Source organism: Malaya genurostris, chromosome 3, assembly GCF_030247185.1.
Source record: "Malaya genurostris strain Urasoe2022 chromosome 3, Malgen_1.1, whole genome shotgun sequence".
NCBI classification, from domain to species: Eukaryota; Metazoa; Arthropoda; class Insecta; order Diptera; family Culicidae; genus Malaya; species Malaya genurostris.
In genome coordinates this window covers 160411080-160429955 of record NC_080572.1, presented here as the reverse complement: position 1 = coordinate 160429955, position 18876 = coordinate 160411080, and the positions used below count along the sequence as shown (strand labels likewise).

Here is an 18876-nt window from a genome sequence, read left to right as displayed (position 1 = left end):
TTTAATTGTGCACCAGATGTTCATTTGCTGTAATTTATGTGCAATGCAGGTGAACGTGCATACATTGTAGTCGCGCACCTAGTGAATAATAAATTTGACAAAAAGTTAAAAAGAGTGAAGAAAGAGACTAGTTCTTTCGATTGCCTTTCATTTTTTATATAAAATTTATTATTCAATGTGTCATAGAAGTTTATAACAAGTATAGAAGTATTGTTGAATCTATCATAGTTATTGCAATTCCTAAATCGTTACACGTACTATAAAAATAATATTGCTACAGTCAGTATATCACAATGAAGTTTGTATCACTTTTGAATTTATTGAAAATGGTATGAAATATTTTGCCGGAATCTGCACGATATTCTGATTATTGACAGAAATCGAAGGTAGGTCATCGGAATTCACACCAGGTTGGTGAAAATTGAATTTCGCTTAAACTCAACCTAAACCAAGACTGCCAGCCAAACCCGAAATGATAAGCTGTGCTCTTGGTTGTGACACTGTCGTAGATATTGAACGTCAGACCGAAAACAACCTAGCGTCAGAACGCTACGTGCCTCAGAATGGGAACGAATGTGCCCAAGTGTGTCATTTATGAGAACTAAGTGTCTGATTGGTGCCTCAGCACTATTGACATGTGTGTTAGGATGTGATTGACACACTGCTCTAAGTGACCATTCCTTGACCTAAACTTAAATATTAAACACCAGCCAAATATACTCGTTCCGTTTCGAGTTGAATAACGGTAATATATGTACGAAAGAAGTATTCTTGTCGAAAGAAATTATTGTATTTTGATCACGGTATATTGGCATAACATTTTTCTATTAAACACCGCTTATTTACCAATAGGTTTGAATACTTAGATGGAAACTCTGTTGGGAGGCAGTCGTATTACAGTTAGCTTCACGTAATCAGTGATGATTGCTTAGCAGTTGATTTTTTTTAATTTTAAAGTTTTATTCAAATACTTCAGCTATTTGACTACTCTTTAATGCATTGTGGTATCATTCGAATATACGACAATGTGGTGCATTGAATGGAGATGAAATGGTCATTTCACATAACACATGTTAGCGTTGAGCCATCCTGCCATTACTGCTCTGGTTGATCATAAAATCAAATAAATTCTGAGGGAAATTCACATTTGCCATTCCGTAAAATCTCATTCAAAAAGACATGATTGATTTGTTGATGATTTAGCGTCCACTTTCCATTTATATTTCATTCATGAATGCCGCCTGATCCATACTATTATACGAACAGTGTATAACGATATAGTAAAAAGAGGGTTGCAGATTTAGCTATCAACACTCAATTGGTATTGTAAAAGGACGAAAATCTAATATGACAAAAATTATTCATTTGATGCTTCGGTTGCCAAATTTGCAAATAGTCTGTACTCTTCGTCCGTAATGCCGTGTATATTCAAGTTCAATTGCCTGTAATTTGAAATGAGTTTTCTGGATGGAATTTTGATACTTCTAAAAACATTCGGGTTCATCAATAACGTCAAGTTTTATGTCTGATGTTTCAATATGAGAAAAATCAGAATAAAATTTTGAACCTATTATTGCTACAATGCCAAGCTTGAATCTAATTCCTTAAGTCTGCCTTTCTATGATTATGTGAACGTGTAACTAAATTATTCTAAAATGAAGCTATGATATTCTATGATAGCTTCAACAAAAGCTGTACGTGAATGCTAAGGGGAAGGATATGAAGCAATACTGAATTTATCATAACAATTTTTGCTAAGAGTATAGAAACGGGATACAGCTACCACTACGCTCACTCATAGTTTGATAATTTAGATTCAACAAATATTCCACTAGCTAGTAGCTACTCAGTGAAGTGAATTTGTGTTACCTTACAGTTAAGACTGTTGATACCGCGTGATACATTTGGTGATTTGTTTTACTTATGTTAAATATGTAGTTAATTGACCAGCATTGAAAAAACCAAGAGAAAAATAATAATCGTAGAGGTTTGATTTGTTGGTACAGATAAATATATATATATATATATATATATATATATATATATATATATATATATATATATATATATATATATATATATATATATATATATATATATATATATATATATATATATATATATATATATATATATATAAGCGTCGTTGAGTCGATAATAATACCCCGTTTACAATTCCAGCCGTAGATCGTTATTTTCATTACTTCATTACTCTGGTACCACCCCGCCTAAATTTTTTTTGTCAGAATTTCAACCGTTGATAAGCAACGATGATGTGAAAAAGATTGTTGCCCGTTGTCTAAAATCCGTCTGATCCGTTCGATGTTATTAGACTGGTACCAAAGGGTGTGGACATTGCCAACATGACCGATATCACGTTATAAATAGATCTTGATTCTGCACTTGAGCAACAAGCTCTTGATCCTGCGTGCTGGCAGTTTAGTATCTAGACAGTTTGTTGACGCTTCAAAAAACGTAATGGTAAAATTGACCATTTAGTCTCGAGACCAACTAGCAACAATGCAAGAGTAGCTATTCCGAATAATGTCTGCTTGAATAAACCGCGTTTTTTGAGGACTTATTTGATTCTTCCGTATTCAATTACATTACAGCAGCTGCCTGACCTTGAAAGTGTCATCTCAATATACTATTCAAACGTAAGAGGATTGAGAACGAAAATCGGCTATTTGTTTCAGGCGGCCATAGATTGCGATTTCGACATAATTGTTTTAACCGAAACTGAAATTGATGATTGCATCACATCGTTTCAGCTCTTTGTAACTGCCTACAACGTGTTCCGCTGCGATCGTTCTATTCGCAATAGTGACAAATCTCGATACGGCGGCGTTCTGATTGCAGTGGCTCAGCGATACACATGCAGATTAATAACGACGACCAATGGACAAAATTTAGAGCAGATTACTGTTTCGTTGAAGAAACAATGTAACGGTATGTGCTATTTATATCCCTCCAGATCGGAGTAAGGATTTGAACGTGATAAATGACCACATTGCATCTGTAAACGAGCTTCTAAGTCAGGGATTCCCAAAGTGGTCGATATAGACCCCTTGGGGTCGATATCCTTTTTGCGGGGGTCGACGTAAACGAAAACTGACTATGGGGGTCGACGAGGTCTAGAAATCGACCCCCTATTGTTTGACATAAGTTGTGTTTATTTGACCATCCGCAGAAATTCTTAAGTATTTTACATCAATATTTAAAAAGCAGGAACTTGAATTTTCAAAGAAATTTGTTGATGGGGGTCTGAGGCCTAAGTTAAATTCAGTGAAGGGGTCCATGACCCAAAATAGTTTGGGAACCCCTGTTCTAAGTAATGGACTCGATGACAATACTGTTTTAGTATGTGATGATTTCAACCAACCATGCATGAATTGGACAAGGATCGAAAGGGGTATCATTTGCAATGATTTGCAATTGCCACCGTCCAGTTTCACACTACTTGAGGTCATGGAATTTTTGGGCCTTGGACAGACGAATCTAGTGTAGAATTTATTGGATCGTACACTTGATCTGGTATTTTGTCCATACGATTGCATTGCGCTACTACCTGTTGACACCCATCATTCACCGCTTGGCATTTATCTTCGTGCTAATACTGATAATGTACAGCCGATGGGCGATAACCGCAGTACGATGAGCCCATTGACCTATCGTACGATAGATTTCTCTGCTCTTACTGATCATTTGGAAAACGTTGATTGGACTACATTGTTTACCACTGGTGAAATTACCGATATGGCTGAAGGATTCTGTAGAGAGATCAACCGATGGCTTGAATCAAACGCTTCTCGTACAAGACCACGCATTTCCCCTGCATGGAGCACGAAACAATTGCGCTGTCTGAAACGAGAACGCAATGCATGTCAGCGTAAGCTTCATCATCATAGAACCTATCTCAATGTATCCAATTTTGATCGTTCTGTCAATGCATATAGATTGTCTAATGCTAGATTATACAGATTTTATGTGCTCCTAATGCAGACTAATCCACGGAGTAATCCCTGTAATTTTTAACGGTTTGTATACTTAAAACGGAAAGGTTCATCAATATCTATTAATGTTTTTCATAGTACTGTTGTCACGTCAGTTTCCAAATCGTGTGAGTTGTTTGCCAAACATTTTTCAAGCGATTTTTTTTCAAGCTTAAAGAAAATTAAAATGTTCGTTTTCACCCGGGTAAACTGCTGTTGTTTTGCTTCGTTGCAATACTGATCTGGCTGAACCCTTGAGTACTATCTTTCATCGATCATTTGAACAAGAAAAATTTCCGTATGTCTGGGAGCAATCATTCATGTGCCCTGTATTCAAGAATTGTGATAGACGAATTATTGTGAGATAACCAGTCTCTCTGCTTCTTCGAAACTTTTCGAAGTTATTGTAGTAACTATGTTGGACCGAGCAAAAAATTACATCTCTTTCGACCAACATGGATTTATAGCAGGAAGATCCGTTACAACAAATTTATTAACGTTCATATCTGAATGTATCGCTTGCATGGAAAATAAGGCACAAATGGATGTCATCTGAAGGCTGATCACAAAATACTTTTTTGTAAATTCAACCTCAGCCCAAGTACAGCACTATGAAACCGTCAGTAAACAGTTGACCAATACCGTTCCACACTTGCTCACTATCTATTACCAAAACCAATTACTTGTTCTTAGCACTCACACAGTGTGCCAAGGATATCGTGGTACTGACCGAAACCTGGTCCCTTTGGATCTGCTCTATATTTTCCCACGTGATTCGAACGTGGCTTTGTATGAGGCCCAATCGTGTTACATTCAAGACATCTTCGCGCAAGCAGCTGAAAGTGATTTTATTGTAGTGATGGGAGACTAGTCCACTAGTCTCTAGTTCGGTAACTCCCATCCCTACCTCTGGGATACAAGCAACCCCTGCGAAGATCGGGTAACCAACCTCAGCGGAAGCTTTGGTCGTATGCTGACAGGGAAGGGGGTTCTCCTAGGAGGATGTCGGAGCATCTGTACTCCATGTTGGGATCCTGTGGCTGAATATGCAATGTTGTATCCTGTCCAGCTAAGTCTAAGGTGGCAGCCCCACCAACGTTTCGTCCTAGTACTAGCTGGGATGTTAAACGGAGCGAGCACGATGGAAACTTGGAACATGGAACTGCAAGTCGCTAGCTTTCGTAGGCTGCGACTGGATGATATACGCAACTTCGACATCGTAGTGCTGCAGGAGCTTTGTTGAACGGGAAAGAAGTTGTGGAAAAGCGGACGTTTTTTCAACTACATCATCATAACGTGCACTACCCACACGAAGCGAGACCCGATGACGAAAAAGAAACATTCTTCGTGCAGTTGGAACAAGCTTATGATGGCTCCCCACGTAGAGATGTAAAAATTGTCATCGGTGACATGAATGCCCAGTTCGGAAGGAAGGCAATGTATCGACCACAGACCGAAAACCAAATCGACCACAGGCGAATCGAACTTGACATGAATGTGTCAAAGACAACGTACATGGAAGGGACTCGAGAGAAGATAATGTCAGCTACCTATTACGAGTTCTGATTGGCGGTGATGAAATCGAAATGGTCGACGAGTTCGTGTACTTGAGCTCACTAATGACTGCCGATAATGACACCAGCAGCAAAATTCAGAGATGCATCTTGTCAGGAAATCGTGCTTACTTTGGACTTTCCAGGACGCTTCGATCGAGCAAAATTCGCCGTCGTATAAAGTTAACTATCTACAAAACTCTGATTAAACCGGTTATCCTCTAGGGTCACGAGTCCTGGACAATGCTCATGGAGGATCAACGTGCACTGAATGTTTTTGAACGGAAGGTGTTGTGAACCATATAAGACGATGACGATGCGTGGTGCAGACGAATGAACCATGAACTGCATCAGTTGCTGGGCTGGTTAAAACGATCCTCGATGATGATCCGATCGATAAAAGAAGAAGAGACACGTAACGGACAAAATGGATCGATCAAGTTGAGGACGACCTGCGGACCCTTCGTAGCTATCGAGGCTGGCAGTGAATCGAGCTGAATGAAGACGTCTCCTGTATATAGCAGAGACCCGCGTGGTCTAAGACTGAAATAGTAAGAGTAAGGGAGAGTATAGTTTACCACATTTGAACTGGCAGTTCGAAATCCAACAACTGCCTCATCAGAAAAGTTTTAGTGGAAAAACTGTTAGATAAGGACTTCACCAGATTAATAATTTGAAGAGCTTTAACGAACGGTTATTAGATCTCCTTCTTACGAATGATCAACTGATTTTCGATTTGCTTGAACTACTTATGCTGCTCATGAAAGTTGATCACCGCCGTATTACTTTTGCGCTTCATCTGCATTCCGTTGTAGCTCGTGCATCAGACTTGAATGAAATGACATTTGATTTCAATAGGGCCGATTACTCAAAGTTGAATGAATTGATATGTTATGGCGTTTTCGTTTTTAATTTGCACTACACCGGTGCAGTGCTACACTGAGGCATGAATAAACGAACAAAAATGACGAAAACATAAACAGTAACCATTGACTACAATTAACGATTCCATTGCACAGAGCTACACCAAACTTTTGATGAGTGCTACACCAGTGGTATCGGTGCAGAAAAAGTGTAGCACTGGTGTAGTGCAATTGGTAAAAATGAACGGTTTAGGTGCAGTTTTCGCTACACCAGTGTAGTGCAATTTAAAAACGAAAACGACATTAGATTGCATGGACCGAAATTATTCTACATCTGAGATTGAATTGACCGAAATGCAATGTCATCCTTCTACACAAAACTGTTAGAAATTATTTCGCATAACGTTCCAATTATGTGATGTTCTCCTAAACAGTAATACAATAAGCCCTTGTGGAACGCTGAATTTCAAAATCTATGTAACCGGTTAAAGAAGGCAAACAATCGTTACTGTAAAACTGATTATGAATAGCATGAAGACGAGTCACGTGAACTAGAGCATCACTACAATTCTTCACATGTGACTTCGTTTCGTAACTATATACTGCGCATCGAAAATAATGTGAAAGTCAACCCGAAGACATTTTGGAAACACTTCGCCTGACGCAAAAAAATGGAATGGTATACCCATTAACGTTCGTCACAATGGTGAATCAGCCGATACATCACTGGGTACTGCAAACCTGTTCTCGTTAAATGTTAAATTGAATAAATATGGTATGGACAGATATTCCATCACGCTTTTGTATTCAAGTTCGTTTGGTAGTTAAGGCCATCGTCCGCGCGGGTGGTTTTAGGAAATTTTCGATGGAAATTTTGAAAAATTTGACAAAACCAAAAACATACACACCTTTGAAATACTTTTATCTATCTATAGGGTGAAAATGGCTGCAAAATTCGGAGGATTTTCCGAGTCTTATCAAAACTGAAAAAATGAGCTTTTTTGTAATCTTTCACAATTATTTGAAAAAAAAAATTCGATGGAATGAAATTTTTTTTTCTAAAAAACCTTATGCTGGCAACAAAGATCACATTTGGACACATTTTAGGAAAACCTTTTCACGCTTTTCCTGGAAAATCATATAACCGATTTCGTGGCATTATTAGGAAGTCTTCTCCAAATAATGGTACCATTGATAGCCCCTTTTCAATAATGGAATTTTCTATAGCACTCATGTCTTGTAACACTTCTGGGTTGGACAGAATTAAATTCAACTTGGCGAAGAATCTGCCCGACCTCGCAAAAAGACGTTTGTTGGAATTGTTCAACAAGTTTCTTGAGCAAAATATGGTTCCACCTGACTGGAGGTAAGTGAAAGTTATCGTCATTCAAAAGCCGGGGAAACCAGCTTCCAATCACAACTCATATAGACCCATTGCAATGTTGTCCTGCATCAGAAAATTGTTCGAAAAAATTATTCTACGACGTCCCGACACTTGGGTCATTGTATCAGACAACGATACTTTCAGTGATGGAATATGGATGCGTTTGTTTTCGTTTCGCTGCAAACTCTCATATTATCAAACTTGAGCGATGTCAGTATCGTCGTTTGCGAATTGCTTTAAGCTGCATGCACTTGACACATACAATGAGTCTTGAAGTTCTGACGGGAGTTCTTCCATAGAAAGATCGTTTTTGGGAGCTTTCATCGCGACTGCTAATAAGATGTGAGGTACTGAATCCACTGGTTATTAGTAACTTCGAAAAATTAGTCGAGCTTCAATTTCAAACAAGATTCATGACAGTATATTTTAACCATATGTCACAGGAAATCAACCCTTCAAGATATATTCCTATCCGTGACAGCCTCCTAAATGTTCCTGACTCAACATTATTTTTCGACACATCCATGTAGCGCGAAGTGGGTGGAATCCCGGAACACCTACGCTTGATGGAAAGCCCAAAAATTTTTTCAAATAAGTTCAGGCATATCGACTCTGAGAAAATGTTTTACACGGACGGATCACGAATTGAAGAGGCTACTGGGTTTGGTATATTCTACTATAATGTTTCGGTTTCATTTAGGCTTCAAGAGCCTGCATCTGTTTATATAGCAGAGTTAGCAGCAGTTCATTATAGCTTGAGTGTATTCGTCACATTATCTACAAACCATTATTTTCTCTTCGCAGATAGTCTGAGTGCAATTGAAGCCATTCGCTTAAACGCTGCTGGCAAAAATGAACCGTTTTTCTTGGGAACGACATATTGAATAATAACTATCAAATCACAATAGTTTGGGTCCAGGCTCACTGCTCCATTCCAGGCAATGAAAGAGCCGATAGTTTTGCCAATTGTGGTGCTATTGAAGGTGAAATTTACGAGCGACCGATTGCTTTCAACGAATTCTATAGCGCCACTCGCCAAAGAACACTTGCCAGCTGGCAATCTTCTTGGGATAGAGATGATCTGGGTCGGTGGATGCACTAAATTATTTCTAAAATATCGACAAAGGCATGGTTCAAGGGACTGGGTGTGAGTAGGGATTTCATTCGTGTGATGTCCAGACTCATGTCCAATCACTACACGTTAGATGCACATCTCCTTCGAATTGGACTTTCCGAGACTAATCATTGTGCTAGTGGCGAAGGTTACCGCGATATTGACCATGTTGTTTGGACATGCGTGGAGTATCGTGATGTCAGATCTCAACTAATAAATTCCTTGCGTACCCAAGGTAGACTATCCAATGTCCCAGTTCGAGACATTCTTGCTTATCGTGACCTTTCTTACATGAAACTTCTTTATCATTTCATAAAGACAATTGAAATTTCAATTTAATAATTGACTCTTTTGAAGGTTAGTTCTGACCTACTGCGTCCATTAGTTCATCCAATAGCAAAATTTTAATAAAATTGATATGCTGATAAAAACAAACTTAATATAGGTTACGAAATCAACAACAAAATGTATAAAAATTTCTGCTTATTTTATTATTTATAGCAGTTAATCGTTTGGTTGAAATAATGTTCTTAAATAGATTTAAAAATAAATAGCGAAATACCGAATATGATATTTAAAAAATAAGAGGAATATGTTTTATTAAACTCAAATCGTTGGGACTATATTAGTATTATATTAGGATAAGAATTCTAAGCTAAGCTGGTATAGCGAAATTCTTTATTATATGGCCCTTGGTCGTATGCTGATAGGGAAGGGGGGCTTGCTTTCTCTTTACAGAGAGCAAGCCTACCCGAGCGTCTGTTCCCCATATTGGGGCGGCTCGAAACAGCGTCTGTTCTCCATGTTAGGAGCGGCTGATTACCGTCAATGACCAGTTACCAGGCGAGCTGCTCAAACATGGAGGAGAGGCACTGGCTAGAGCGCTGCACAGGATGAGTTCTAAGATTTGGGAGGAGGACATTCTACCGCAGGAATGGATGGATGGAGTGGTATGCCCCGTCTACAAAAAGGCGATAAGCTGGATTGTTGCAATTACCGCGCAATCACATTGCTGAACGCCGCCTACAAGGTACTCTCCCAAATCCTTCGTCTATCACCAATAGCTAAGGAATCCGTAGGGCCGTACCAAGCGGGATTTGTTGGAGCCAGCGTCACTACGGATCACATATTCGCGATAAGACAAGTACTCCAGAAGTGTCGTGAATACAACGTACCCACGCATCACCTATTCATTGAGTTCAAAGCGGCATACGACACAATCGATCGAGTTACAGCTTTGGCAGATAATGCACGAATACGGTTTCCCGGGTAAACTGACGCGATTGGTCAAAGCAACGATGGATAGAGTGATGTGCTACGTCCGAGTATCTAGGACGCTCTCAAGTTCCTTTCGAATCTCGGAGAGGGCTACGGCAAGGTGATGGACTCTCTTGTATCTTGTTTAATAATGCTTTGGAAGGTGTGATTCGAAGAGCGAGGATCGACACGAGTGGAACGATCTTCCGAAAGTCCGTACAACTTTTTGGCTTCGCTGACTATATTGATATTGTAACACGTAACATTGAGAAGATGACGGAAACCTACATCGGACTGAAAGCTGAAGCTAGCCGTATCGGACTGGCCATAAATGCGTCAAAAACAAAGTACATGAGAGGAAGAGGCTCTAGAGAAGAAACACTACGCATCCCACCACGAATATTGATAGACGGTGTCGATATCGCGGTGGTTGACGAGTTTGTGTATTTAGGCCCACTGGTGACCGCCGACAATGACACTATGGCTAAGAGACCTTGACTATGTTGGCAGAGGAACATCGCGCCCTCAGTGTTTTTGAAAAAAAGATGCTGAGAACCATCTATGGCGGAGTACAGATGGAAGACGGAACGTGGAGACGGCATATGAATCACGAATTGCAACAGCTGCTAGGGGAACCACCCACCGTACGGACAGCTAAAATCGGACGCCTACGATGGGCTGGCCATGTCATAAGGATGTCGGACGACAGCTTAGTGAAAATGGTTCTTGAATCTATTCCAACTGGTACAAGAAGAATAGGAGCGCAGCGAGCAAGGTGGATCGATCAAGTGGAGGGTGATCTCAGAAGCGTCCGTGCTTTGGGTGGCTGGCGACGAGCAGCCATGGACCGAGTTATGTGGAGACGTATTCTTGATACAGCAAAGGACACCCCAGGCCTATTGCTGTTAGGTAAGTGGTAAGTGAGTCTTTCTGCATACATTGGTAATGCCTTGCACTGATGGTGGCTTCACACATACATACATACATACATAATTTTAACCGAATAAGAAATACTGCCTCGATTCTTCAAATTCCAAACTGTGATACAATTTTAGGTTAAGTTAGATATTATATAGCAATTACTGTGATAAGTTTACTTACTGTAACAAACTGTGATAATAAGCTAGACATATAATGAATTTATTACACTGAAATGTTTATTTAGGCAGAACTCTCGAAATGTATGACAATGTTAACCGCACAAAACCTCGTGTTCCTCGCACTCTCGGTATGATCATTACAGCAAATGAATCGTTCCGCCCGTGCACGTCAACTTGTCAAATGTAAACGTTTGACGTATCATTTACCTCCTGTAGAGCAGTGCTGGCAGTAACAATGATTGCATTATTTAGTCACAGTCATTGAGCAGAACTTTTAATATATTGTCCCACATTTTCTATGTAATCTCATACATCCGGAATATTATGTGGAGAAATGTTTATATCCTAAGATATCATGTTTAATTGTTCTAATCTACTAAGCTAATAGATTTTTTTACTATATCGATAAGTTTGATGTTAACTGTTACTATTAGATAATTTAAAAGTATTTAATGGAACCAGTTCTAAGCTAATTGAAACAACATCGATTATACACTCGAATATATACTCACCTATCGCTTGCTGAACCGGCAGGCTTCAGACTTCGAAACGCTTTCAGCCACTTGGTCTTCATTGAGGAGGAACTAGAAGAAGACATTTTACGTTCACCGCGAGGTGAACCAGGATCTATTCTACCCAAAAATAACTCTTTCTGTAACGAGAAAAAATGCGATGGAAAAACGAATGGAAGAAAGAGAGAAGAAAGGTAAATTTGAAAATAACATTCTACTACTTCTAGAAAAAAAATACAATATAAATTGTTGAAATAAGGTCCTATATAAAACAAAAGGATGTACTGTGCCTCTATTGCGCAGTTGGTACTATTGCTAGGTTTAGGCAGCACCATACGCTGACCATTTTCTAATGTAGTGGAAGAAAAGAGTACGAGTAAACGAAAAATCTATTCTAGTGACCACTGCGATAGATCTATACTAGACTAGTGCTATGAATGTGTTCCTCTGGTAGAGTAATACTGAATGGTTTAGAGCACTACAATAGTTTGTATGCGGTTACGTAAATCAAATTACATTCAAACAGCACGCCTTCTATTCAAATTGCGATAGCTCTACACGAATCAAGCTGCAATGTGTTTTTTCGTCCAGCCAACAAAAACAACAAACTATTTGATTGCTCTTTCAGAGAAATTCAAAACGGCAATCAGTTGACGTGTATGGAAATATCCTTTTTTTAACGTGTTTTTATATGGCGGTATAATAGAGGTTTATTTTTTACTTTCCAATGTGAATTTTCTCATACTGTTTCATCATTAAAAGTAGAATGATTTTATTACGTCCTGTAGCAGTGCTAAAACGACTTGACGGTACAACTACATATTATATCAGCTGCTGTGAAGCAATGCTGACAACCTTGTAACACTTATGAAATGCATAATGATAGTATGTCACTGCACAAAAAGTTGAATACTGCCTTTTCAATATACTTAGCTTTGAAACCATTTGTAAACAAAACGGTATGATGGCCTAGGTCGAGTCCCTCGTTACGCTTGAAATATCTTCCGAGTTACCCCAAGCAAAACAGCTGCACCGTACAATCTTGAAATAATTTAAAATTCATTGAAATATAACGAAGCATTCAAGTTTACTGGGACAGCACGATAAATTTTCTTTGAAGCCGCCATTTCTTCCATTTTTCCTATTTCATACACTAACGAACCAGATGCTTGACCCTTCAACCTAGCGAACGATCATATGTCAAAGTCAAGCAGGATATGTAAAAAATAACGCCAGTATCATGATTAACTGGGGAGACATTGTCGTCCATTGATTGGCCAAAATAAAACTGTTTGCGTATAACAGTGAGTCTCGGTACGCACAGCATTGGCAAAAAATATATGACATAGAAAGGAAACAAAACATTTTAATCTACTAGCGTCTCTAGCAATCATCGAACTGGAACCGATGTGTGGCGTGAGTTGTATTCTTGATAATACATAACTTCTCTTTGAAATTAAAACAGGTTTTAAGCAGAACGTTGAAGAGCGAAAACAAATTTGATGCGAACTTGGTTTAGAAAACTATACCGTATGAAAAATTAAGAAAAATGTGTTCCTACCGAGGACGTTTAACCGGTTGAACAATATTTGCAATGTAAAAATCATTGAACAATAAAAAGAGCATGGCTCCAATTAATTTTTCAACGTAGTAATTTCCTTTATACGTTCAAAAGAATTATGTCGTATGTATCGAAATAAAGTAAAGTCGTTTAGCAGTCACATTTTTTCGAATAAATTCAATTAATAACATATTGTTTATTTATAAACGCTCTGTTAGGCAATTACTAAATTATATGCTGCAAAATATGAATAAACTTTTTGCAATAAGTGTATTTCTATATTTCATGGTGAGATCAGATATTCATTGCAGAGGTGAACAAATAGGTGGTGTTCGTAGCAAGTGCCTCTGAAAAGGCCGTTAATTGTATCCTATTTTATTTTATCCTATTTGTTGACAAACGAGGGGGGTCGGAGGCTTTAGATTAGGAAGTGGAGGTCTTGAAAATCTATTTTCATCTCAACACCCTCGACACAATTGTGCTTCTTGATCAGTACTGAATATTTCTAACAACTAAGTGAGGATCACAAAAATTTTCACATGATAGAGGTGGAATCAATATTCTTAACAAAGGGAGGTAACTTTGATTTGAACTGATTAAGAAATCATACAATCAATGTGCATTTTTTATGTAAATTGAGAAAACTGTCGACATAAGGGAATGGAAATAAGTTTACGGCAACATTAGTATTAACTGAATTGTTATTCTATAGTGTGAATGTCGTTATGATGATAAACAGCCTTTCGTATTAAAATAATCATTATCACAATCTTGAGCAATTACGTGGAAAAAATGATGTCATAAGAATTTTCATAACGAGGAGGGAGTAGCAAGTGTTTAGAACCATGGAAGTCAGTTCGTGCTCGCATCGCACAGTCGAAAATTTCTTACGGTCGCGACGATAGGAACAAAGACAATACAGTGCAGTGAACAATAGAGTGTACGAAATGGGCAAATACGATTTAACAAAGCCTGAAACTTGGCCTACAAGGCCAAATTCAATTTGTATTGATTTCAAACGCTGCATAGTTAGACCAGCAGCAACCGAAATTGAAATCTTGCTTAACACGTTGACTGCCAACCTACGAGATAACTCGTATATTCCGTTCGGAAACGAATGGTCGTGGCAGTCAACGTGTTAATGAACGAATGCATCTAAACGTTAATGATGTAAGTGAGATTCAATTCAACAAGGCGTCTAACTGTGTGTACATTACGTTCAAACGTGAAAAAGATGCAATTGCATTTGCTTCGGTTAATAACGGGGTGCACAGTGTTGACAATGACAATGTTAAATATAAAATCCCTGTGTACTTGAAGGACAATGCCATAGAAGTACACGTGCATGACCTTCCCCCGCAGACCAGCGATGGGTATGTTCGGGAAAGTATGTCGCAGTACGGTGAAGTTCTTTCCATCGAAAGGGAAGTATGGCGGAATTTTTTCCCGGGTATTCGGAATGGCGAGATCCACCAATAAAAAAAAATATTATGTAACAAAAACATGGGTAAATCGGCCACGTAAAGCTATACGCAAATTTTCCTGAATAAAAATTGTTATAAAAAAAAATCATGGAAGTCTAAGGTATTATAGATGTGACGAGGAACGTTACGAGCACATATATTTTTGAAACTCAGAGGTTACCAAGAAGGTATTTATAAAGAGAAAGGTGTTCTAAATAGTCCCAGCAAAACTAATCAAACATAAAACTGACTGGCGAGTATACCGTGAAAATTATGATTATTGTGAAATCTGAGATGGGACATTGGCCATGTGCAATCAGAACATGTACGGAGTATTGTTCAATCAGGTTGCCGCCTAAGTTGTGTTTATGTATTGTTATATATGATACAACTATGCATGGAACGGCAAAATACTATTGGCTGAGACAATAATCTTATAAATGGTATTTTGATACTATTGAAATGGCAAAAGACTATTTAGATTCCACTAGGAGGATTGAGAAAAGTTTATTTAGATTGGCAGCACTCTTCTCATACAAACAGGCAACGCAAATGTTAAGCGCTTGGTTTTAAAAAAGATGCCGAATATGTGACATAAACGCTGAAGAATGCTTTTGTGAACTACTCGAATCAATCTAAATCAATTGGTGTTATAAATGAGCCAAAATTAGTGTCAGCAATTATCTCAATAAAAAGGTGAAAAAATAATTTAATGAGACTGTCCAGATGAAAGAGAAAGGTATTATCACACCATTTGGTTTACTAAGAATAGATTTTTCACATGACAATCGATCTTGAAAAATATTGGACTTTTTTGCTTGAACGGCAGTCAAAACACAAAGAAAACGCTACCCGGCACAGCATGGCCATTTGCGACGGTTCTAAACAGCGAGGGGATTGTAAAAATCAATAATTGTTTGGAAAAACGTGTTTAATATTTCTTATGCTTCCAAAACATTCACATTAGAAACATTCATCACTGAGAGGTATATAAAAATATCGACATCAACGAGTATTATTCAATTTTTTTATCTCTCTCATTTCGACTTTTTAACGAAGCCCTGGGAGGCCGAGTGTCATATGCCATTCGACTCAGTTCGCGGAGATCACAAAATGTCTGAGTGTGTATGTGAGAAACAATGTCACTCGACTTTCTCAGAGCTGCTTAAACGAACTCAGAATCAAATGAAATGTCTTATGGCCTCATAGCTTGCTGTTGAATTTTATCTTTATCTGACTTCCAGTTCCGGAATTACAAGGTAATATGTGCAAATCTATGGAAAAATGCACATTTAATTTTCTTAGAAATTTCTTACCCGATTTTTACATCCTAAAATGCAAATAAAAGGTCTTGAATTTTTTTAAAAAGTTACATCCAGAAACTCTCATTGTCTTAAAAGCTACTGTGCAATTTCATCCAGATCCGACTTCTGATTTCGAAATTAGATGGCGATGAGTGTCAAATTGTTCAAACTGTTATACAAAAAACGCCTAGCACACAGCGTGCTTTGTGCAACTTTGTATAGCGTGCAGGGTTGCCACATTTAAATTTATATTAACTTGACATAACTGTTTACAAATTGAAAAGGTTATGGTAGCTTATACCCAAAGAAAGTTTTTGATTTTATTCAAGTTTGAAAAAAAAATTAGACAGAATCTTCTAGTGATGTTTTTGAAAATATAAGTAATATTACCCGTATGCTTTAGATGCAAATTTAGGCCTTAGTTCAAGAATTCATTCATTTTCATCGATTAAAATTTCAAGGCATTCTTATTTATTTTTTCATCGATGAGACTTTCAATCAAAATACCTATTCAACTGATGTCTGTTTTTTATTTCTATTGATTTACATGTCGTGTAAACTTCATTATTTTTTTCTGTTTAGATACAAACCGATGTCTTTGCGTTAAATATTTTCTATGAAAGCAATCGAACAAATCTCACAGCACCCAACTTCTAACAGTTCTGGAGTAATTCATTATGGAAAGGTAAAACGATGAAATTTTTTAAGGTAAGGGTTTTAAAATATCTAGAAACATAAAAAGTTATATCATTAAGGTATGCAATTTTTGTAGTTCGTTTTTCTTAAGTTCTCGGTTCAATTCGGCATATATTGTGATACGTAAGATGATGATGCAAGCATATATTTGACGGTAGGTCGGTTTTATTTTATTGATTTCAACAAATTGAAAACAAAGCATTGAAGAACTAATTTTTTGTTTGGTTGCAGAAGGTTTATTTGTTCACTATACTTTGATTGTTTTAGTGTATCTCCGGTTTTGTACAAGAAAAGAGACAGCTTAATTTGAAACAAATAATTATATGGTTGGAACTCAAATTTTAAATGCATCAACATTAAAAATGGTTTGTCCCAAACAAAGACATCATATTAACAAGATATCCAGCACTCATATTTCCCGAACAAATCATTGGCAACATTATTTTGTTGCGAGCATGGCAACTTCAGGTGAGTCCGCATCTAATCTCGTACATAGAAGTAGGGGAGAGAAACGTCAAATTCGTGCGCGCCAAAATAGCTGCACTGCGCACTAGGGATGGTACTCGGAAGGTAGAGTATCGATACATAGGGTAACGGGATACCAAAATTTTGGGTATCGATACAAGGTATCAAAAGGCAATAAAGTATCGATACCTGTAAGTATCAATTGATACTTGCGCAGCAATCATTTCGAAATAAAATAGAATTGTCGAATGTGGCATTATTTTATGATGTACAGAAAGGTTTTTCCATAAATTTGTTGTGCCACTAGTATACGCATATTTCTTGCCACATCGTATTTCGTGACTTTTGGTCCACGTCGAAGAATTTCCGCAAGCCACTTTGTGTTGGAGCCATTAGGATTTCACATTTCACTTATTTTCTGTCATGTTCATGTCATAATCTTTATGTCGATACACGGATACTACACTAAGAGCCGATTCCTATTGAACATTTAGGAGTTTTGTTGGTTTGTGCAAAAAGCACATATTTTGTTTCTATTTCTTCGGCTCATCAGTCTTTAAGCACTGATGAGCCGAAGGCAAAGAAAGGTGAAGAAATAGAAAAAAATTCTATTGCTATTACGATGGGACCATGGGAAACTTTGATTCTATTTATCTATCACCGTCATTACTGAAGGACAGCAATGTCAAAGCAAAACAATCCATTAAAAAGCTAAAAGGGACAGTCTTGTTGAAACTGCTCGCAAATTGTTTAGATGTTTTTCGCATGTGTTACGATATATCCCTATATAATTTTCTAAACCGATATGTAAAAATGACGTAAACTGTTAGTGGAAAGTGTATTTATTCAGAATTTGTGCGCAGTTAAAGCGATTGTGGGTAATAATGTTTTTACGCGAAACAGTGAAGTGAGTTTCGAATGTTGCACTGTAATTGTACACGTCAAATGATGTTTTTTTTGTATCTTCTCATTCCGGGCTACGCCGTCCGGTGTACTACTTGTATTCGGTTTTTGTTTTCCGAGTGCTCAAAGTTTTCAGTGAGAGAGTCGATTTCGCGAAGTCGAATAAAGAAAACAGCGATTTAGAAGTAAAATTTTCAAAAAGAAGTTTATGTTTCGCTTATGTCTTTTTCTCCAATACAACATCGTATTTATACCTGCAAATATTGAAAAGATAACCGCGACTGAATTTTTTTTCGGTAGTAGTGTGCCATCTAGTGGCTAGTAGTCATTACGGTGTTAACGAGCGCCATATAGCTGCTAATTGCAAAAACCAATTCAACCATTTATGTTGGTTGAAAACAACGTTTTATTTCTCTAATTCAACTAAAAAATTAGTTGAATGGATATGAAGCGTGCCTTAGCTAAGAAATGACAGCACGTTTAATTGGTGAATTCAACTAAAAAAAATAGCCATTTCAACAAATATTTTATTATTATTAAGAAAATTAGAATTAAAAAATCTAAATTAGCAAAAGTAAGATTTTTTTAGTTGTCTCAAAAAATAACTAACTAAAATCAGAAAATCAACTATTTTTTTCGCCAAAATGCTAATTTCGGTCTTTCCGTGTATATATATATATATATATATATATATATATATATATATATA

General features: G+C 37.5%; 1 protein-coding gene across 11 annotated transcripts in view; it reads right to left on the bottom strand.

The window, feature by feature from the left end:
• Positions 1–18876, bottom strand: part of LOC131435409 (uncharacterized) — a 328202-nt gene that overhangs the window by 67510 nt on the left and 241816 nt on the right. For 10 of the 11 annotated variants that reach the window (XM_058603256.1, XM_058603255.1, XM_058603260.1 and 7 more), the window contains 2 exons: positions 11776–11915; positions 1870–1920 (listed from right to left, as the gene is read on the bottom strand). In XM_058603256.1, the coding sequence (XP_058459239.1) occupies positions 1870–1920; positions 11776–11915 (191 nt within the window). The remainder of the gene's footprint in view (positions 1–1869; positions 1921–11775; positions 11916–18876) is intronic. The other variant, XM_058603257.1, reaches the window with a different exon arrangement.